The following is a 24429-nucleotide window of genomic DNA, read 5'->3' as shown; positions in this document are numbered from 1 at the left end:
ACTATCAAATGATGTTGAATTCTTATTTCCACTACATAAATAAATAAATCTGTGACATTACTGACTGTATAATTTTTTAAAATTATTTTTAATAAATATAAACTTATGTTTAAATAATTTATTCTTATTCATATATGTAGTACATTATACATGAAAATACTTTTAGGTAAAATCAATACTTAAATGAAGTTTTAAAATTTGTTATTGAAACAAAGATAAACATTTCTCTTAATTGATACAGAGATTCTTTTATTATAAATTAAAAATTGATAATGGCTTATAAGTTTTCTACTCATATATTACAAAGACCACGAGAATAAAAATATTGTATACAATTATGATAGATGAATAAGAATTCTAAAATTCGTTCAATTTTCCTTTATTGGGCCTGCAAAAAAATTTGATGAAAGAATTAATATATAGATAACAACATAAAAAAATTAAACTAAATAAATTTAAACATTTAGAATTTAGAAAAATGCCTAAAAATGTGCATAAGGATACTAATATTTGTCATTTTAATTTACCATATACTTTAAAAATCTCTCTATAATAACATGATAATGTTTAATCTTAAATAGTTATTTAGAAAATTAATGTTAAAAAAATTATAGACACCATATGTGAATAAATAAGATTGTGAAAAAAATCACATAAGATAGTAATCCAAACTACACAAGATCATATTGTAATGTGTGTTTAAACATTACAATATGATCTTGTTTTACAATGAGGTTGTGTCAGCAGGTACTACATGAAACAGAATTGTGTAAATTTATGTATTTATCCCAAGTAGTGCCATATGATTACCTACTCTTGCAACCATTTGTAATTAATAATAATAAAAAAACATTAAAATGTGTTTAAATGATTTACTTATCTTTCTACTATAATGAAAAATATTTCAGTCCAATTTTTTAATACACAGAATAAAATCTTATTGTAGTACACAGAGTATATTACTTGAGAAAAGAACTTGCAAATTGGGGTATTTAGCATTATTAATAGCATTTGATGGTTCTGTATTCAGAATATCAAAAGCTAAAGAAACACAGTTTGCTGACCAGTCAGATTCATTAGGAGTGGGTTAGTCTAATCATTCCATTATACAAAAACATAAATCATGCGTAACAACTCCATGTTAAACAAGATCCTGATGTGGTTCATATAAAAATATTTGCTCATTTTGATTATACTCAATTTCTGTTTTCTTTTCTTTCTAGCAATTATTATTATTTTTTTAAATTATAAAAGTACATATTGTAAATTAAGTTTTTGTTTGCAAGTAAATCAAATATGCATTTGCCAATGCATTTATATAATAGAAAAGTTTTTCTATTGAGAACTAATAAGTGCTAACATTTATGTTTACTTCTATTTTAATTTTTAGAGGAAAAAATTCCTCTTTTTTTCTAAAAGTTATTTTACTAACAATTTCAATTTTTGAATCAAAATTCTCATTGGACATTCCCATTAATCTTTTGTATAAAAAATAGAGAATAAAATAATACCTAGGAATTTCTCTCAATTCTCCAGGTTCACATGGGGGTAAAAGATTAATAAGTGCTTTTATTCTTTCAGAAATTTCTTCAGCATTTCTTTCATTATCATTATCAAGTAATGAGTTTTTTTTATACACTGTATAAAAAAAATACATTTAATATTTTGATTTTTGTAAATATAAATAGGAACTATGAATTTAAAAAATTATTTAATTACCTGGACTAATCCCATGGCCTAATCCAACAGGATTTTTTGGTGTAGAAAAGTTTTCTATAATGTACAATTTAATAAAATGAATAAATAAGGCAAATAATTTAGTAGCATATTTTTAAATGAATTAAACAAAAATATTTACATTTTTTTTCATCCAATTACTCTTTATTTGTATAAGGCAATAGCCTGTTACAAAAGGAGTTACATTTCCTTATATAATATAACGTACAACAATAATAGTTTTCATCTAAGTATTAATAAAGTTTATAACATAATTATATAAATTAATTATGAATAGAGTTGTTGCTCTATGAAATAAATTGTACATCGCATACACTGATATGCAATTATTTAAACTTAACAGATCAAATTTTCTTCTTAAATCATAACTCTTTTCACATTCACAAATCAAACGATATTTTGAAAATATCTTGTTACATCTAGGACATAAATTGTCAGCATATACATAAAACTTATTATTTATCATTAATATTTCTGTGTTAAGACGCAGTTGAATAAAAAACCGCTTCATTTCAAAAGGTAGGTTCGATAGTATATAATTATTAATATTTGGATAGTCTAATAACGAACTATACCAGTTTGGTATTAAATGTGAATGGATATTTTCTACATCACGTGTCAATAAGATATCAAAAATATTTCGAGTTAGTTGGCTACACAAATCTTCACTTAGATCTGGCGAGTAAATAAATGGAACAATTGAAAAACCAAAACTATTAATCACTTTAGAAAGTTGGGCTACCCAATTCCTCTTGAAATATTTCTGTATAGATTTCTTATATAACTGTTGTAGCAGTTGGATGAAATATCATCACTATCTCTTAACTTCATTAACAATTTCGTATTTCTCTTAATAAATAATGCAGTAGGACTATATCTGCTTACTTCTAACCTTAAAGCACACCCAGGAATTTTATACTCTAAACAAAACAATCTACGTGTAAATTTGTTCTGGATAATTTCTACTTTTTGGTGATTAGAAATACATCATAATGGTGATGCATAACTCACTGAGTTATAAACTATTGAATTGAACAAGTTAAACTGTGTTTGGATATTTCTTAAGTGAGTCTTAGCAAATAATTTCACTGCACCATTAATCACTTTATTAGCTTTAGTCATCACATAGCCTTGATTTGTCTATGAAAGGACAATAAGAGTGTTAAGATTATTCCCAGAAATTTAATTTCATTAACCAGTTTTAACTCAATGTTATTAATGTAAAAAGTCATATTTTTCCTGGGGAGTCTAGTCCCATTTCTGAATATCATTATATGTTATTTATTTGGGTTAATGTTTATTTTTAGTTGCTTGAAATATGTGGTTATTGATTGGATTTTTCTTCTGAGAGCTACTGCTATGGGTGCAATAATAACTATGTCGTCTGCATAAGAAACAGAATGAACAACAGTGTCACCTATCATAAATCCATCTTCTTCTTTGTCAAAATTATTATTAATGTCAAAAGTAAAAAGTTAAACAGATGCGGAGACCACGGGTTCCCTGTAACAATCCTCTGTTTATCAGATAGGGATAACCTTGTTCACCATCGTGTCTAATAATTGCTGAATAGTAAGCCAATTAATTTTTTCATAGAATTATCCGCATGAAATTGTGATATTTTGTTTTGTAAAGCTCTTATACTAATTAAATCGTAAGCCTTCTCAAGATCCAAGAACAATGCATATACTTTATGTCTTTTTCTGTAAAGTTGAATCTGAATTATGGCCAATAATACGAATAGTGTCAATTGAGTTCCACCTTTTTAAACAAAGGCAAATTGTGTAGGATTCTTCAAATTCTCGTGGTCTATCCATTCATTAAATCTTATAACTAACATCAAAGTAAAAAGCTTACGAAATGACGAGAGTAACGCAATCAACCGGTAGTTTTCTGGGCTTGATTTATCTCCTTTTTTGAATATCATTTGGAATATTACCTGATTCCACATAATAGGAATTACTCCTTTATTATAAAAACCATTATATAGACTAACAATGTATTCTAGAATTGAGATTGTTAAGATTTTTATCACTTTGTTAGGAAATCTGTCACTTCCTGGTGCAGATTTAATTTTAAGCTTCTTAATACAAAACTGTAGCTCTTGAACACTAAAGATCTCTTCCTTGGGTAATACTTCTTCTTTTTGTTTTTCCGTTTTTGTGATTTCAATCTTATCCCTGTACAGAATTGAGAAACTTTCAAAGTAGCTATGCCATTTGGCAAATGGTATTATAACAGACCTCCCCGTCTGGACAGCTGGTCGACGGAATTTATTAATCATATCCCAAAATTTTTTGGAAACTTTAGTTTCAATCAGGTTATTATTTAATTCAGAGAAATATCTTCTCTTTTTGGCTTTAATCAAATTATTGTAAATTCTTTTATTTTCAACACATTTCTTCCAGTCTACTTCACGATTTGTTTCCCTGAAACAAGCCAAACTTCTTTGTTTCTTTTTCTTGTAATAAAAACATTTATTTAGACTTGATAAACACTAATGTTGTGTGTTTTTTCCATTAAAGACACTTGGCAAGTTTTCTATCAGATATTATTCGTTCTCGTTGATACGGTACTCTGTCTGTACACGTTTCGGGCCTTGCCCCTCCTCAGTCAACTGTTGATTATCTTTTTTTAAAAAAAAAAAAAAAAAAAAAAAAATGTAAAATCTTGTTAACTGTATACATTACGTTGTAAGAAGTTCATCGACTATAAAAGGTGTATTATAACTTTAAAAGTTTGCTGCAAAACATAAAAATATATTACACATTTATTATCATACCAACATTGTTTATATCTCCATGGAGTATTTCCCGACCAGTAATTAACTCAACAAGTTTCTAAAAGCCTAATAAGATTTTCATAATTATCTATCGGACCTGACTCTTCTCCTTGACATAATATATCATTAAACTTTTCAGGTATTTCTTCTAATAAACTCCGTGTATTAAATCTTTTACTTTTCATTATGCCAGATCTTAACTGTTTCTGTGAACCAGGCCGTGAAGTAAATGTGTTCAACCTATAACCTAATAAAGATAGTTGAATTGGAAAATAATCAGACTGATCTTTATCAACCACTGTCATTTTGTTACAGCAATGAATCATCTCTTCGTTACATATAACATAATCAATAATAGATTTACCAATATGACTCAAAAATGTATATTCGGCAGGCATGTTCCCTGATATTCTACCATTTAGTATAATCCAATTATTATCCTGAACAAATCTCAATAGAAGTTCTCCAGTCGTATTAATTATTTTATCCTTAGACCTTTTTATATTAGCAATATCTAATCTATCACCCTCGTAAATTACATCCATCCTTTCTCCAATACGACCATTGAAATCTCCTCCCATAATCCATAAGTCTGTAAGGTTATTCCACTGAGTAATCACCTTCTGTACTTATTCAAAATATTTACTATTATTTGAAGCTGGGGTAATATATATTAGTATTACTCCCAATGTTGTAGCTCCCCACATTTTTTGGAGTCCAGAATTTAGTTCTATCAGAGAAAAAATAATCCATGACTCCACTTGAACATGAACCAAATGGCCCAACAATCTCTTAATTAATAATAGTAATCCACCTGCTGGTCTATTGAACTTCTGCATCTTATGTGCAGCACTATGTAACATCCAATACTCATCTTCTGAATCCAACTTCTATAATTTATTTATATTGGTCATCCAAGTTTCAGTGATACCAACATCATCATGAAGCAATAAAAATTGCTTTATAGAATGATCATTCATTTTTTTGCTCAGACCTTGAATATTCCAGAAACTTATATACAGATTTATAAAATCATAACACAATCTAAGCTCAAGAGAAGATGGAATTTCCAAATCAGACATATCATTATGAAAGGCCACAAAATCATTATCTATAGTATCTCCCTTTTTTTCCTCATTATCTTCCATCTCTCTTGGAAGGATATAATTAATTGAAGTTTGACTCTTTATAAAAAAACAGTCGAATTGAATTACTTCTTCCAAGTTTATGTCATATGTAAACATCATTCCTTTTTTATATAATAGTCATCTCTTACAATGACCTTATATCCTTTTGATTTATCCTGGGCTATCATGAACATTAGCTTTTGCCTCCTAATCCTTGAACGTTTACACAAATCAGCAATAAGTATTAAATTTTCCTTATACTGTGATTTCTTTGTAAAAAAGGGCTGGCGGAAATACAGTAATAACATAAAACACATAAACAGATAAAAATATCTTCTTTACTTGCCATGTCCAATCACCAGGAACAAACTATTCTCCACAGCAGAGATGATCTTTCTTTAGAGGCTACGCCTCTGCCAAATTATGTAAAACAGTCTAAACGTCGACAGGTGACAATCCCTTCACAATTAAAAATATAAGATTTCTTTGTAAAATAGGGCTGGCGGAAATACAGTATTAACACGTAAAACACGTAAACAGATAAAAATACATGGCGAGTAAAGAAGATATTTTTATCTGTTTACGTGTTTTACGTTTCCTTATACTGGTTCGATAATTTTGGCTTGACATTCCAGAATTCTCATAGGATAGAATTTCTCTCATAAACATAATTAAGAATAATTTTAACTATTGATTTATTTCCATTTTTAGATATTTTAACTAAGCTAACCAGACCACATTCCCCTAGGCCAGTGTTTCCCAACCTTTTTTGCCCTCAACATATATGTTGAACTCTTTTGGAAGGTCTGTCATTGTCGTGTTCGTTGAAGTTTTTCTTGCACTTAATTGCCACACTGTTTTTTTGTAGCCATGATAAAACCCAATCCTTTCATCAAAGTCTTTTGCTTTTTCCAGTCATTGCCAAACGCGACCTAGAACACCACAACTCACGTCTGCCCACTTGGAGGTCTGGGCAAAGAATGTCCCTTCTCCTCTTTCACCAGCCTCAGGGCCTTGTTCATCTCTTTGTTCTCAGTGGTTCCCAGAATTGTTAATCCCACCCCAAGGGAAAAGGGTTATAAAGGGAAGTTCTAGAAGGAAAGGCAAACAAAGAACAAAGAAAATTAAAACTAACTTAAATCAATATTTATAATAAATATGGCGTACAGCAGCTATACGGTTAACTTAAACTCTGGACAAGTCCATTTTCGAATTGCTCCCCTTAACAATCAAATTGCCCCTCTGTGGAGTGTGGGCCCCACGTTGGGAAACACTGCTCTAGGCCTAAATCGATCCTAATAAAATGGGAGATCCCATTAGAAAGATCTGACACAAATGGAAAGTTAAAATTTACAATATTGTTTCTCGTTTATTAACTTGTCAATTTGAAATTCCAACATACTTTTCAGTGACTTGCCTTTACTGATGACCTGATCCAGATTCTCTATTCTATGAGACACACTATTTAATTCCTCCTTTAGATCAATATGTTCCTTCATCAAAGAGATTAATTCTTCCTTAACTGAATGCAAATCTGAGTTCAGTAGTGCAAACTTTTCATGGATCAAATCATAAACTGCTTTAATAGTATACTGAGACTCATCAGTACCATGTTCTTCCGCTACTGATGATAATGTAAAATAATCCTGGATAATAGAGTCTCTCATCACCCTTAATTTTCCCTTCGAGGAAGACTCTTCAATTTGGCCTTGTTCATCCTCTATAAACTATAACAAATTACCCCCTTTCTATATTTCGAGCATTACCTTTACGCGGCCTTCTGCGTCCCCATTTTTGCATATCTTCATACTCTATATCCGGAGGGGGATCTCAATAAGGGGCCTGGGTTAGGCTCTATCCCTGCAATTATTAATAGGCATCTAATCAGCCTTAAGCATAATCTATTCGTTTTAACTTGAATCTTCAGATTACTCATTATTTGCATCTAAATCTCACCGGAACACTCCAACAATACTACGAAAGTCAAATACAAAAGTCATCAGTAGCGTCAACGACCACACCAACTCCCCCCAAATATTTACATTTTAAAAACATTAAAAAAAAATCTTTAACTTATGAATAATTTCTCACAATAAAGATTTGTTGTTAAAACAAATAATTGAAGAGTATTTATAGTAATTTCTAATAACTATCATAATTTAAAACATTTGTACTCATATTTTAATGATATAACTATTTTTATAGATTTTATTTAATAAACATTTCTTCAGTATGATATATATTATTCATCATGAAATTTGTAATATATATTTGATCATCAAAGACATTTTACAAGTCAAGTTGAGTAATTAAGGCATATTCATGCCATTGTGAGAGACTTGTATGATAGCTACAGAGATATTTAGTAATTCCAAAGAAAGCAGATTTCAGAATGTGCAGAAATATTTCTAAAAAAAAAAAAAAAAAAATGAAAGCAGCACTGCAAGCACTTTTTATTATTGACATTTTATTTGTACAGGACACCTATGCTATATAATGACTTTAGCAATGCAGAAGTTATTGGTTGCTAAAGTCCCATTCTGGATGTGTAAAATCTGAAGATAGACAACCATAATTGATTCTCTGTGATGCTTCTCATATGCAGCATAATCTGTTTGAGGCTGCCAAATTTGCAGCATGTCCTTGATAAACCATCTTTTTTGTGTCTCTCCAAAATTCACACAGATTAAAGTCTAAAGTACTAAAAGTGCCATAATGGTGACTTTTGGTACTAATTTTTTCTCATGAAAATGTCTTTTGCTTATCCTGAAATAAACATAACACTAACATTTACCTCCAGCTGTTTTATTCTAACTTCAAAATTTTTTTAACCTTTTTTAAGTTCATCTACAGTGCTTTCACATAGTTATTCCTTTACTAGGAACTGAGATGTTCAAAAATACAAATAAACATAAAAAGCCAGACATTCTTTTTTAAAAATCTATCCTACATAGAAGCACTGAGGATGCTATTAAAGAGGTTGAAAACATTTTGAAATTACAATAAAATGGCTGAAGTAAAAGGTTAGTATTATATTTCTTACTCTGTTCATCATACTAGATTTGGTTGCATTCGAACTGCTAAATCTCTCTCTAGACATCACTGAATAGGGATACTTTAATTACAATCTTCTTGTGTGTGCATGTGTGAGAGCAAATAAATTCTCAATAAGTCAAACTTCTTAACTCAAACTCTGTAACAATTCTCATAGACTCAATGCATTCTGTTTCAAAGTAGTTTCATATTTCACTAACTCAAAATTTAAGATCCAAACACAACAGCAGTGTCTTGATAATTTGAGGTTCTGTATAGTTCTATGCACTACCACCCTTAAACCAAAGTACGTGTACTCAACCAGAAGAGTAAAAACTACATAGTTGGGTAATTCAAATCAAGTGTGTGATGAGATATCATACACTGAAATTGTAAGTACACTGAAAGGTCTAACATTGGCTTTCAATTTATTGTGTTATGAAGTGATATTGTTACCAGTTACATTCAGATACAGTTGCCACTTGCCCTGTATTGTACAGGACATCATGTATTTTAAGCACAATATATTATTATTATTTATGTAATAATCATTACATAAATAATCATGCATTTATTATTATAAAATAAACACATTATTTAATGCCTTTACTTATTACTGTTTTCCATTGTATATACAGGGTTCCTACTCAAGTGTTTGTTTTAAATTCCACGACCTTCCCTGACAAACTTATTACAAATTCTCTGACCCACACATCCCTTACTGTTACAGTAATGCACATTGACAAAATAAACAGCATTTGACTTACTATGCACATATGCTATTGCTTCTTCAACTTTTTTAATTAGTTATTTTTTCTAATTAACAGTTATATATTTTTCATAATCACCGCTTAATTAAATTAAATATAAAATGTTTTATTAAATTAAAGTAGTTTAATCTGATATTAATCCATAACCATAAATTTACATGATAATTGTGAAGGATTTGAAGAATTAAAACATTTCAAAAAATTTTTATCAATGCTAGATTATTAAGAGTATGACACTTTTCTCTCAATTTCATATTACTGCATATCTACTAGTGTTTTAAAATTTAAAAATAACAACTGATATTGCCATTTGTTATATTTAGGACTTAGTTGGATCCCCTGGCATTTTGCGATGCTCTCCTTCCTGTTGCATTTTACAATAATTGTTCACATAATCAATCAATAATAGTTTTTAAAATTAATATGCACTATCAATAAAAGAAATAAATATCTAATAATTGTCTGAAGATTAAACAAAATAAAAAAAATACACAAAGTGACACAACTTATAGGTATAATTTTGAGTGATTTTAAAAATAGTCTTACAATGCAATAGAATAATAAGTTTTATGTTTAATAAGATTTACTTATTAAATCTAAAATTGTAAAAAAATGTAAAAATTAAAAGTAGCTCATCATATATGGTTGTACAAAGTTTAAAGAACTGCTTAAGAACTTGGTCCTTAGATATAGTCACAAAAAAATATTGGTGAACTTGTGTATTCTAAAGAATACACAAGTTCACCAATATTTGTGTAAGTTCACCACAATTTTGTAAACTAGCACATGTGTATTCTTTAAATTTCTATTATATACATCCCATATGTTAAGTCAACATTTCACTGTAATAGTTTTAATATTGTTTATTATCAACAGTGTATCTTTATTTAAATTGTAAGAGAAAAACTTCATACAGTTTTGAAAAATTGGAAGAACTAAGCACAAAATACCCCAATGGCATGCATTAACTTAGTGTTTCTCAAACTTTACCTTCTGATAGACCACTTTAATAAAATAAAACTTTTGGTATACACTCTAGATTAGAATTTAATTAAAAATATATATAAAATATATATTTTTAATAAGGGTTTCTTAAAATAATGTCTTTGTTTTAAACATTTTATTTTAATTTAAATGATTATATATGTCTTTAATTTAAACTTTAATGTGTGTTTTAATAATGGTAAACATTATAAAAAACATTTTTTTTTAAAATTTTCACATAAAATATACATCTTTTCTTCTATAAACTCAACAATTCCTGTCAAAATATTTGCAGACTCACAGGGATCCATAGACCATATATTGTTGGGGACTTCTGCTATCCAAATAATCTCAAATACTGGGATAGGAAATTTTCTATTGTTCAGCACAATTTTCAGTGTTTTCAGATGATGCTTTCAATGATGTAAGATACGGAAGGCAGTTAAGTATCATAGAATGGATAGATTGTTGGGAGAAGTCAATGCAACACTTGGACAATCTGCCAAGGAGAGATGCCTGCCAGGAACACTTTCTATAGGAAACTGACCTTATTAAGTAATAGATAAGTGAAAAAAAAACCTAAAAAATTCCATGTAGTCAGCCTGCTGGTGAGATACATACCTGTAACCAACTACTAGTGTTTTATCCACTCAGCCATTCATAGGCTAAGCACATAAGGAAGCCAGTATTAATTATCAGGGCCCAGACTCAGCTTGTGTTGTTTTAAAATTTTAAGTAATTTCAAAAATTATAGTGTTTTAATGAAATTATTTAAATTATAAATGTATGTAATTTTTCCTATTAACTTTAGTTAAAATAATTTAACTTCAGTAGTGTAAAGGAGTATTTTAGAAGGTAGATAAAATGGCCATGTTGGGAAAATAATTTTTATAAAATGAAAATTTTCTTGCCAAATCTGAAATTTTTGTTTTAAAGTACTTTTTTTGTGTTCATTTTCTTGAAGTTCATCCTTAAATGAAATTTTTAAGCCTTCTAAATATTCATTCCGAAGTCATAATCATAAATAAATTTTGTATTTTTGGATGTCAAAAAGTCTGTTAATTATTGTTTGTGCTAAAAATAAAAATAATCATTCATGGAACTGAATTCAATTTTATTTCTATTAATCAACATATTGCATTAAGTTTACGATTGTATATGCTATTCTATGATGAAGACAACACTTGTTTAAATTAAAGCATACTTTAAAAATATTTTTATGTTAACTTACCAGTTTAGTGCTGCATGGCAAATTGTATGGCAGGCCTATTTAATTACATGTATGATTTAATTTGAGTTTTCCAAACTATGTAATAATAATTATTGATTAAATTGTTGTTTTATTTTGTGCACAAAAATTTTTTGAAAAATTTTCTGTATGTTTAAGAGAAATTTTGAATCCTAAAAATATTCTGTACCCCTTTTCAAAAGTTGCATTGCACCACATTACTTCTTGCTGCTGCAGATAGCTACACTTGGTCAACCATTTTGTGGGCAAAAAAATCAAAAAGGCAGTCAAGGAGACAAATTTCCTGACTTTTTGACAAATTCTCTAATTTCTGAGGTGTGTAGGACCCTGTATATATATATTCTGTATACTTTGAGTTTTCGATAGTATGAGGTTCTCATTCATAATCAACTGAAATTATCAAGACCCTACTGTATTTCCTGTCTAATTTTGCATGCTTTCTTTTGCATTTTAAATGAGATGAGCGTATTACTAAAAAGTTAAAAATTGAAATTGTAAAGACATCCTCTGACTGCACAACATAAAATTCAAAATTTTAATAATGTTTAATGCCTAATGTTTCCTTATTCTTAACCACAAATTGACTAATCAAATCTTTGTATTGTAAAATTGTTAATTACAACACACACATTGGGAAATACGTAGTAATAAATATAGAACCAATAACTGGTATGAGGAAAACAAAAAAAAAAAAAAAAACTATCTTTGGACACATTTTTTAACTCCTCCTTATGATAAGTACCTGAAGAACTCAGGAAGAGTTAAAAAACATTTGTCCAAAGATAATTTTTTGTTTTCCTCACACTGGTTCTGTGTTCATTATTAAAATCATTGTTAACACATCTACATTTTCACAACTTACTGAGTTTTTAGTCAATCAAATTTAGAGATCATTATATATAATATATATCTCCTTATTTCAAACTAAATAATCATACTGTAGGAATCTCAATGTAAAGTTTGAATATGCTACATGTTGGCATTTTCATCACTGATAATGACCAACTAATCAGTGTATCAACCATTTTCATTTTGAAGTAAATAGAAATGGCAAACAACAAAAACTCCAGATTTTGTTAATAGTAGAAAGCATATCCAACATACAGACTGGAGAAAAGTAAAAAGCCAAAAGAAAAAATTAAAAATTGTGAAAAGAATTTGACATTCCATCAAGTTCTCTCTCTACATATCTAAAAAAGAAAAAAAAGGATTTTTAACACTTTAATGAACAATAGAACACCACAAAACAGAAAAGAAAGAATAAATGTGAAATGCTAGAGTAGCTAAAATATATATATAAAGTCTAACTACCGTATTTACTCACAAATAAGACAATCTCGCATATAGGATGAGATTGTGATTTTAAAGATTAAAATAGAGAAAATTAGATTTATTAATACAATTCTAATTTTATTTAGTCTAATCACAAATAAAATATCAAATGCATGTAAATGCACACATTGTCCTGCAAAAATTACTGGCATTTTAATCTTTAAGGAAAAATCTTGTAAAATTGACAACATAATTTGTTCATGCAATCGGAAACTTTTTTCACCAATTCTTAACAGTAGAATCCACACTTATGAGTTTCTCCAAATTCTGATTTTCAAATAATTTTTTCCACATGGGAATGGATTAAAACATATTGAGCTCCTGTGTGATTTTGCAATTTCAATTTGGAATTCTATTCAAAACCTTTCCTTTTTCTTTTGCTATTTATCTTTACTCCTGCAATACACAAGAACGATTGAAACAACCCAGATAAAATACTTTTGTTTTTAAATACCAGAGGATGAGTATTACAAAAATTATTGCAAAACCTAAAGAATCCTTCTCTCACGCATATAGGATGACCTAGGTTTTTGAAGCAGTGAAAAATAAAGTAAAACCTCGTCTTATATGTGAGTAAATACAGTATATTGTTGGGCTGCAATTTGAAAAAATTGTAGACCTATAAATTCCCTGTTGTCCATCAGTCCATCTGTCTTTCCTTAATCTCAAGAACTGAGTTAGATAGATGAAACCAGAGACCAGATATAGAGACCTTAGAGGAAGAAGATGCTGATTAACTATATATGAACTTCTGATACAAACCCAAAGTCAGGTTATTGCAATTCAAAACTTTTCCCCTGAAAGCAGTTAATGGATTATCGGCATGACTCTATTGTTAAGAGAAAAGTATGATGTACAAGGGCAAGCCGCTACTAATTTGAAGTGGAGAGCATATATTTTAAATTAAATAAATTATTAAAAATATGATTAAAAATTGCAGCCTGGCATTATGATGATGTCGCAATAAATAACTGCTTATTATTATTACAATATTTATGGTCTCATTAAAATCATGGTAACTTCCATTACTGAATAACTTTTCTTTCTCTCTTCCATTTAAAGGTATTGACTCTATTGTATAATGTTTTGATATTTTTTTGTAAAATAAGTTAAATTTTAAATATAAGAAATACTGGTTAATAAATGTAGTTTTATATTTATATATAAAAAATTTGCAATTAAATTCAGTAGAACTTGGCATGTTATCACATAGTTTTTGAATATTTTCTAATAAAAATTTTAATTAATAATCACTTACATACCATCCATACACGTTCCACGATATACTCCTCTACCTCGTCCAAAAGATATGCCTCTAGGCTGTCTCATTGATTGTAAAGCTCTTTCAAGCAGTTTTTCTAATCAAAAAAAATATAAAAGTTATAGTAAATATCTGATGTTAATTATTAGATTTTACAAATTATTCAAAACAAATTTTAAAAATTAATTTCTGCATATTTCTTATAAATTTACATCTTTGTGTCTGTCACATGAGCATGGAAAGAAATCACGAGAGGCGAGTGAACTTTATTGTGCTATAATATTTTTGATAAAGTTTTATAAGGTAATAAACTGACTAAAAATTATTAGTGTTTTGTCTTATAAATGATATAAATATGATTTGCTTATCAACAGGGAACTGAATTTTAAAAACTGTTATCTGAAAATAATTAGAAAGTTTTGTACACTAGAGCATCAATTATCTGAATACCGATCAACAGAAACATCAGTTAACCGAAAGCGTTTCAGTCGACAAATTCAAATTTCCGCTGGTGATGTGGCGCTGCAATATTTGGCTATGTCTTGGGCTACTCCAGTATTATTTTTGTTGGTGTGCATGTTTTAACTGGCAGCACTGAGAGAGTACTTAAGGATGTGCCAGTAACTGAACGAGGCTTTGTTTTCTCATCGTGAGTGGTGAGTTTTGCTTCAGCTCGTCAGAGAATATAGCCCAAGCGGCTGGCATCTCCAGATAAACCCAAGAAAAAGAAATTTGCTTGTTTTGTGTAGTGTTTTTCTGAGGACTGTGTGTCAGGACATATGTCGTGCTGAATCAGAACATTTTTGATACTAGATTAACTTCCTAAATATAATTTTTTTGATTTTATATTTTTCAATATATTTATTTTGTTTGTGCAAAATAAAAAATTAATTTTTAACAATACAATAGCCATAATTAATATTTTTTTAAAAATTTTCGTTAAACTTAACATTAACGAAAATTCAACGCAAAGTGACACAATGGAGAAAAATTTAAACATGGGATAGGTTAATAAATTTTTTCATACATGATCACTTATCTGAACAACCCAGTCCCAAATTGTTTCAGATAATCAATGCTCTACTGTATTTAAATATTTTAACATTAAAGAACTTTTTTATAATTGTTTCCTTTTGTTAACTTTATGTTTAAAAAATGAGAAGGGTCATATTCATCAAAATGCATTTTGATAAAATGAAATTATTAAATCTTCTGTCTACTGATTCAGTGATGATAAAAAGAGTGCAATATTGTTGAAAATTGTATTTTACAGAAATATTGAAATTTACATCCTCCATATTAAGTTCAAACAATCTAGTTTGTAAAGTATATTCTTATAAAATCCATGAGAATAATTTAACATTATAAATGATAATTATGTTCAAATTTAAAACTTAAATTTTAACTTAAATATATTATAAATTATATATAAAATTTGTAAGAAAAATTGGTAAAAGTTAAATTTTAAAATTACGTTTGGAAAGTCCAACAGAATTTTGTGATTTTTCTTGAGTTATATCATCCTTCTGTAATATAAATACATAAGAAATCATCCTTATATTTCAGTTAATACATCTACACAATAATTGTTTATAAAAATTTTAAGAAGAGTGTAAATTATACAACATTAAAAAAAATACTCTAATCTTGCAGGTTAAAAATATTTAGTAAAAATTAAATCAACATATATATTAGAATAAATAATGTAACAATAAAATATTTTGTATTTATAAATAATTTGATTTTGTATTTTCATATGTAAATTGACAAATTTTTTTTTTTTGTCAATTTACATACGAAAATACAAAAGCTACACTTTTCAGAAACAAATAAAACAAGAAAATATTCTCTAAAAGGGATTTTTCTTAAATTTAATCTTCGGAAAATAATTTTACTAATAAAAATAACAATATATTAATATATTCAAATAGAATATTTGTATCCTGATATTCACGTTATATCAGTATTTTATAAATTCAATTACTTTCAATGTTTTTATTATTTGCCTTTTTTAAAAAAATTATTATAAAAGAAATAATTATAAAAAGTAAGAATATGGAAATATTGTTATAAAAACTAATAAAAGAACAAAATAAATTTCTTAATCTAGTATATTATTGTAAAAATATGACAAAAAATAAAAACACAAAAAAACTGACTTTATTGTAGTAAAATAAAATATTAAAAAAAATGATGATGTTTTAGTTACAGAAAGAAAAAATATTAAAAAAATTTGTAAATCATTAAAATTTTTTGAAAATTATAAGATAAAGAGTATTTAATGTGTTGTTGTTAATCTTCAATTTACATCAATTTTTGATATGTGGCAAAATAAAAATGATAATGATTTAACCACACTGCTAAATTTCAACAGGTATATCCTTTTATTATTCAATGATTGATATAGATGAAATAGTTTATTTTAATTAGCATGTTATAAATCATTACATGTAATTTATATTAGATTATCTTCCAATACAATTTAAAAATTAAAATTATAAATCACAATAATTTATAAATTTGTTTCCAAAACATAAATAAGAGATTGGATAATAAATCCATCAGTTTTTATTGATAGATGGTAGACATTATGAAATGCAACAAACTTCAATTCAAATTCTGAAGGCACATAACTGTTTAAAATTGATATCTCAAATGGTTATAAACACACAAAACACAACCAATCTTTACACTTTTTTAAAAATTAAATAATGAATTTTTTTTCTTAAAACAATGCATAAAGACTGGTTGTGTTTTGTTTGAAAATGAAAAAGCAAAGCAAAATAAGCATTTTGGCATCTTATACTTCTTTATTTAGAAAAGAAAAAACACAATGCAAACCTGCAAAAATATATGTGCAGCATATGATGAGGATGCCTTTAAAAAACACATGTGCTAAAAGTGGTTTGCAAGATTTCTCTCTGGAGATTTTTCTATTCAAGACACACCATACTTGGGCTGGACATGAGATTGACACCAACAAAGTGAAAGCACTAATTGACATCAGTCCCCTGGGAGATTGCAGACATTCTACAAACATCAAAATTATGAGTGGAAAAACAATCTGCAGTGACTTGGGTTCATTAACAGATTTGATATTTAGTTCTGCACAAATTGACTGAAGCAAATCTCCCAGAATACATTTCCTTCTGTGATTCACTAAGAAAATGTAAAGAAATGATCCATTTCTGAAGTGGATGATAACTGGTGATGAAAAATCATCATATTAAACAATGTTGAGTGCAAACAATAATGGAAGCTGTATGGTAAATCACCACAAACCATTTCAAAGACGGGGCTTCACCCAAACAAAATCAGGCTCTCAATTTATAGGGAGTGGAAGGGTATTATGCTCTATGAGCTATTTCTGAAAAAGAGAACAATCAATTTGTTTGTGTACTGGAGTCAAGCAGGATAAACTGAATGCATTGTTGTTTTCCATCACAACAATGCCATCTTACTCATTTTTGCACACATGGCAAGAATTATTGGAACTGAACTGGGAGGTATTACAACATCCTCCATATTCACCAGATATTGTCCCTCTGATTATCATCTGTTATACTATCTTTAGAATTCCTTAAATGGACAGCACTTTGTTTCCAAGAAAGGCATCAAATGGCATTTGATGTAATTTTTTGTTATGAAAAACAGGAAGTTCTTTGAGCAAGAGATTATGGCCAGTTTCATAATTCCTGATTGCCAAAAATAGTCTATATATTATTGAATATATTGCTGCTTTCTCTGAAAAATTTTCATTTGCATGTTAAAATTGCCTGCACTTATTGGTTAACTCTATACTTACTTGTCAGAATAACTATTTGTAAATAAAAAAAATAAAAGTTTAATTTGTTTGAAATCAAATAATAAAAGCATTTAAATCAGAGATGATATAAATTTTTAGCCATTAAGAAACATTAATTATGTAAATTTATTAATTATATCATATTGAAGATGCTCATTGCATCTAAATAATTCACATATATTAAACGTTTTTGCTTGAATTTTTGCTATATTACAAGTTTTGTAGTACAATTTGCATTCATACTGATGATGATTTTATTGAATTCGCAAACATTTACAATCAAATTATTTACAAGTTATCAAATAATTGCTTGAAAAACATTCCAGATATTATCATGAAAATAGTGAAAACTGATTCAGATTACATTTTTTAATCTATCCTGAATCAGCATTAAAATGCAACAGTTCTAAATGACTTTAGGTATGCTGTATTACACTTTAGTATCAATAAAGATTAGATAGAAAAATAAATATCTCAGAAAAATATGTTCAAATTAATATTAAATTCTCATCCTATAAAATAAAATCTGTAAAAGTAAATGTAACTGGAAATCCAACTGCATTTTGAAATTTTTATAATGTAAAATATTTTTCATGAAAAGTAAATTTAATATCATTTTTCACTCAATTCTTTGATAGTTTTCTTATCTATTTATTCAATATTATTAGTAAAAACTATTTAGTATGTTTATATATCTATTTTAGAATATAAACTTAAACAATATATAAAAAATAAAATGTTTTTGATATTTACTAATTGTACAGAAGGTTATCAGATTATCTGGATATTGTTTTATAATTTCATTAAGTTATTGCACAGTACAGCAAACTACTCATTTTACTTTATCAAAATGAATAATATGCTAGTAAAAAATAATCATACTGAAATAATTAATAATCATATGAGACAAAACTGAATTCCATTTATATAATGAATAATATCCTACATTTCTTTTCTTAATTTATTTTTAATTAAAAATTATAACATGTTTATATAATTTGATTTTTCCTGATTTCATAATGTGATACTAATACTCAATGTGTTATATAGCTTTCATTAATTTGCTCATTACAAGAAGGCTTAATTTGTAATAGAATTGACTATCATGAGTAAATAAAAAAAAAAAAAAATGATGCTTAGCCAATCTATCTATGAAATCAAGTTTAATTCAAATTTAGATCCTTCATGGCAATAATAGGATATTTTATCGTGATTATCTAGTCAACTTTTCTAGTTAACTTTTGAAAATTTTTATAGTCTTTATGGCAGTTAAATAGAATTATATTCTCCTGAATCCTATATATTATTACAGAAATCATATAACTAAAAAAAAAAAAAAAAAATTGGTCTAAGTTAATTTTTCATAATTATGGTATTATTATTATAATTAATTAAAAGTACTTTATAATACTTATCAGATATAGACAAAAGTTAAAATGTTTATAAAATTATTCTCAAATTCATACCTGTATTGAAGTTGGTTTATCTTCAAAATTTGATTCAGCACACAAATTTTTATCAACTACAGGATCACTATTATTAAATATGAATAAAAATAAAAATTTTATTATATTTATTTCATGTACGAATACAAATATAGAATATTTATTACATACAGATAACATTAAAGTTCAGTAATGTTCAGAAAATCATATTTTGTACAGTACATACCTACAATATTTGATAGCTGAGACAATATTTTATGTAAGAAGAAAAGAACTTTCTGAATAATCATGATTTCTTTTTTTTGCTATTTTTATATCTATATAAATCCTAACATTTAATATATATTTTCAGAATTAAAAAAATAATAATAATAAAAAACATGTTTGGTTGAAACTTGACACACAAAATTTAGTAAATGTGCCAGTAGCTATGCAATTTGATCCCAAACAAGACAACACTTACTAAAAGGACAAACTAATATATATTGTAATATATATAGTATTTGAGGAAATATTCTAATATAGATTACAATGATTATTCTCTACAATTCTTAAATTTCTGAATCTAGGATCTTTAAAATAAGTAAGCAATAGAGGCAAATAAGAAATGCTAAAATGTTTAAACAAACAACTCAATGATTTTAAAGTTTTCAGTAGAACTTTTTAATATGATCTTTTGTTTTCTTATTTTAAATGTATTATGATTTGAAAATCAAATTATACTTGTAATCTGAAAAATTATATGCATATTAAATATAATAATAACAACACACTAAACAACTGCAAATTTAAAGAAATATCTTGAAAACTGTTTAAGAAAAAAATATTTTTTGTTATTTTGAATATTAATTTCAATTATGTCTACTCAAACATTATTTATCATCATTTTTTTGTATGTATCTTTAATGTTTTTCTTCTCTTTGAATAACAAAATATGTTTAGTATTGCATAAACTAGACAATTTATGTGCACATTATTTTACTGTAAATGGCATTTAAGTATTCACTAACAATTATAATTATTAGTAGACTTATTTATACTTAATTATTTGTTAATTATTATTAACAAATATGATCTCTACTCATAACAATGTTTCTTAATATATATTTAACCATATTTAGATAAACTTTATGAAAGATTCAGAATTATTTGTTGAAAATACAGACTACATTTATAACTGTATTGTTTACTAAGGATAAATTGTTGCATAAAATACCAATTACCAAACAAACAACCACTAATCTATCTATGGAAATCAATCAAATATCAAAGTTTATTTATTTATATTAATTAGTTTAATATAAATAAATAAACTTTGATATTTTACAAATGTTTTTGGCCATTCATTAGCAACCCTCAGGTAATTTAATGTTTTAAAATAAAATGTACAGTTAAAAATTTAATCAGATTCAAACAACTTCGATTACACTCTTGCACATGTCATAGGAATATTTTTAAAATTATGAAATTTCAAAAAAAGGATCTCTACACACCCACAAGAGTATAATTGTCTTTAAAGTTTATTGTTGTTTTTCTATAATTGGCATTGTAAACTTCCAGCCATTCCATAGGTTTCAGGTGTGTTTTATTCCTTAAATAATGAATGAGATGCATGTCTTCAAATAGCACCTTTACTTGGTCATCCAGTATATATGAGGTTAAAGCAGTATCAGAAAACCTTTTATTAATAGAGACTTGATGTTCTTTTCTTCTTGTGTAGAATGATTGCTACTATATATTCTAACTTTTAGTTAATTCTGATGTAATTTACTGAAATGGTATATAGTCCTGGTAGCATGTTTTTATCCACCCTTTCCTTAGAATTTCTGAATAGGAAATAGATGTTTGGATTTCATTTGTATGCAATTTTCATTTATAAGCAAATAGCAAAGGCATTAAATGTGTTTTTAAGTTGTTTGTTATAAATAATCACCTTACACAGGATAGTTTTCCTTTCATGTCTGGTTGTATGAGAAATACTTTTTAATTAACCTTTTATTAGTTTTAGGTGAATATCCATGTTGTTTAGCAACAGAATATATGTATCATAGTATAGAATTTACAGTATACACAGTAAACAGTATAAAATTCATTCTTTGAATATAAAAATTTATTAAAACATATATGTATATACACATACATATCTATATAAATAAATGGTAGTACATGTACAATACATCTGACGGGTTTTTTTAAACCATTATGTATTGTGTTTGCAATTCATTAGGCCTAACTGTATTTGCATGAGTTTTATTTATTTGTGTGAGTTAAGATTATACCTACTCAAGAATGACAAAACCCTGGCTGATTTTCAAGAAAAAGTAAACAGGTAAGACCAGCTAGAGATTCAGAGAAACTGTCTTTGAGACAGGCTAGGCTTAGTTCTCAGAGAGAATGGCAAGCCATTCTGTGAGTATCTGAAAGTGCCTCTGAGTGGACAAGGAGTACTAATTCCTTGGCGCAAAGTTCTGAAGTGCCTTCACTTATGACACTCTTTTAGACTATTATCTTCAGTTATCATCTATTATGTTAGCTAATATTGGGTCTATGGATAAAGTATGTGGGTACTACAGTGTTCTGAAATAGAAAAATGAATCACAGGAGATGAGCTACTCTTATGGCAAAGTTAAACGGGATGTTCTTGCTCCCCTGAACATCTTCTATCACTATTAAATGGAATTCAATTTCTTAAAGAACATTAGGGCTTACAATAGTGCCTTCCAAATGACAAGTTTTGATGCCACTAAAATACTTAAAAGAAATTTCATGTCAACAATTAAAATTCAAGGACAGATATATCATTAAATAGCATACCATTAATCCTGACAAATTACCCATTTGAATTTAAATCTCTACAATTTCTAGTCAGTCTACGGTTTGCAATGACCATTACCAAGTCATAAGGCCAAAACCTGAGAGTTGCAGGACTTGACCTCAGATGCAGTTGATTTTCACATGGCCAACTCTATGTTGCATGATCATGTGTTAGTAGCTGCAAATTTCAGCTCATTTTTTATGCCCATGATAATAAAACACAAAATGTTGTATATCAGGAAATTACTTGATAAGTTATTTGGAAAATATTCCACATATTTAATAGGAATAATTATGAATCTGTAACAAACAATTCTCTGCAGATATACTCTTTAGATACGTAAATACAATTTTTTCAAAATAAGTATCTCCAGTCAATAATGGGTAACACAGCTAGTATTCTTACATGTAGCATTATTTTAAAGGAGAATATCATGTAAAATAAATTATTATTATAAAAATTAAAAAAAGAAACCAATTTTACTGGCAAATTTCGATAAATTTAAAATGAAAAAATCTTTAAATAAAAATACTTTATAGCTATACTTGTAATACCTGGAATTTATTTTTGAACTAATGGTTGATATTGCTCTTTCTTCATTTTCTTGACAAATACTTAATTCTCTTGAATAAGAAATTTCATTATCATCTGTTTAATGTAAACTAAGTTAATATAATTTTACAAAATTAAACATATTGATTATGTTTATAAAATCAAATATTCATTAAAATTTAAATATTTACTATTTTATAAAGCATTGACAAGTTAGCCAAATACTTAATATTATGTTACATTCTAAATAACTCCAGCAGCTTTACTATTGACATTCATAATTAGTTCTAAAAATCTAGCAATAAGTTGCTTAACTTTCCTGGCAACATTTAAAACTGCATGTATGGCTGCCATCTGTTATGATATTTTATTATTAAAAACTTTTTATGTTATTATAAAATGGCAAAAAGCTTAATTTTGAAAGTAGGGATGGGTTTTATAAAAAATTATAAATGTTAACAAGTAAAATCATCATTAAGTCCATTAAGATATGAAACGACCCCCCTTTATCTCCCCACCCTGTTGACCTTTAACCATCAAAACTTAGTAGAATCAATCCTCCTAATACACAAACCTCCCTGCAAAATTTCAGACAAAGTACAGGCATTATTAATCTTCAAAAAGAGTGAACAAAATCTTGTACCCCCCCACACACACACACTAATATCCATACATACAAAAAAATTCCCCAAATTTCTTTTGCATTTCTTGACATTTCAAGGTTCAGAGTCCAAAAAACTAAAAATCTTGGGGGGTCATTTGAGAAGGTGGGGAGATAATGAGGGTTGTGTGTATCTCCAGTAGGATCAAACTTAATGATGATTTTACTTGTTATTAGCATTTACAATTTTTTATAAAACTCATCTCTACCCTCAAAATTAAGGTTTCTACCATTTTATAATAGTTAAAAATATAAAAAGTTTTTTTTTAATAAAATATGATAACTATTGTGTTATTTTCACATGCTAGGATATCTGTATTCACAATTAATCTAAGCCTTTAAAAACATAACTTTATTGTTAACTACAAAGATCTCACAAGCTCTACATGGGAAATAGAGCTTGTGAGATATTTGTAGTTAACAATAAAGTTGATACATATGTTAGTGCTATTTGCAATCTGTAACATAGCACTCCCAACTTGTATTCCTCTGTAACATTCTTGTTATTGTTATTGTATTTTATACTGAACATTTCCTTATAAAACACTACCATGGGATGCCCATGGATCCCAACCCTTTTTTCATTCCCTTTCCTTTCTCACCCCCACCCTATCTTCCCTCTTTTCCACAACACAGGTTGTACCAAAGAGTGATACCTGTCTTACTACTACTACATGGAAGGTAAGCACACCTCGTGCTCCAATGCTACCAAGATGCCCTCTCAGCAGAGATGTATCCGCCACCTTCCCATAGCCAAATTATATCCACGACAGATTCCCTGCCTAATTTGGCCATGGGTGGGCAGATTCACATACACAAAAAATATACAATTTAAATTAATTTCAAATTCTTCTTATAACATTCCAAACTACAAAG

General features: G+C 27.7%; 1 protein-coding gene across 1 annotated transcript in view; it reads right to left on the bottom strand.

Annotated features, from left to right (window-relative positions):
* Positions 1 to 251: 251 nt before the first annotated feature.
* Positions 252 to 24429, bottom strand: part of LOC136971623 (uncharacterized) — a 34353-nt gene continuing 10175 nt past the window's right edge. Inside the window, exons 5-11 of the mRNA XM_067266100.1 lie at positions 22895 to 22988; positions 19547 to 19619; positions 15750 to 15801; positions 14277 to 14372; positions 1720 to 1773; positions 1512 to 1638; positions 252 to 388 (exon numbers count right to left, since the gene is read on the bottom strand). Of these exons, the coding sequence (XP_067122201.1) occupies positions 358 to 388; positions 1512 to 1638; positions 1720 to 1773; positions 14277 to 14372; positions 15750 to 15801; positions 19547 to 19619; positions 22895 to 22988 (527 nt within the window). The 3' untranslated portion in view covers positions 252 to 357. The remainder of the gene's footprint in view (positions 389 to 1511; positions 1639 to 1719; positions 1774 to 14276; positions 14373 to 15749; positions 15802 to 19546; positions 19620 to 22894; positions 22989 to 24429) is intronic.

This window comes from Centruroides vittatus, unplaced genomic scaffold (assembly GCF_030686945.1).
Source record: "Centruroides vittatus isolate TY-2023 unplaced genomic scaffold, ASM3068694v2 contig_2646, whole genome shotgun sequence".
NCBI classification, from domain to species: Eukaryota; Metazoa; Arthropoda; class Arachnida; order Scorpiones; family Buthidae; genus Centruroides; species Centruroides vittatus.
This window is presented reverse-complemented; position numbering and strand designations above follow the sequence as displayed.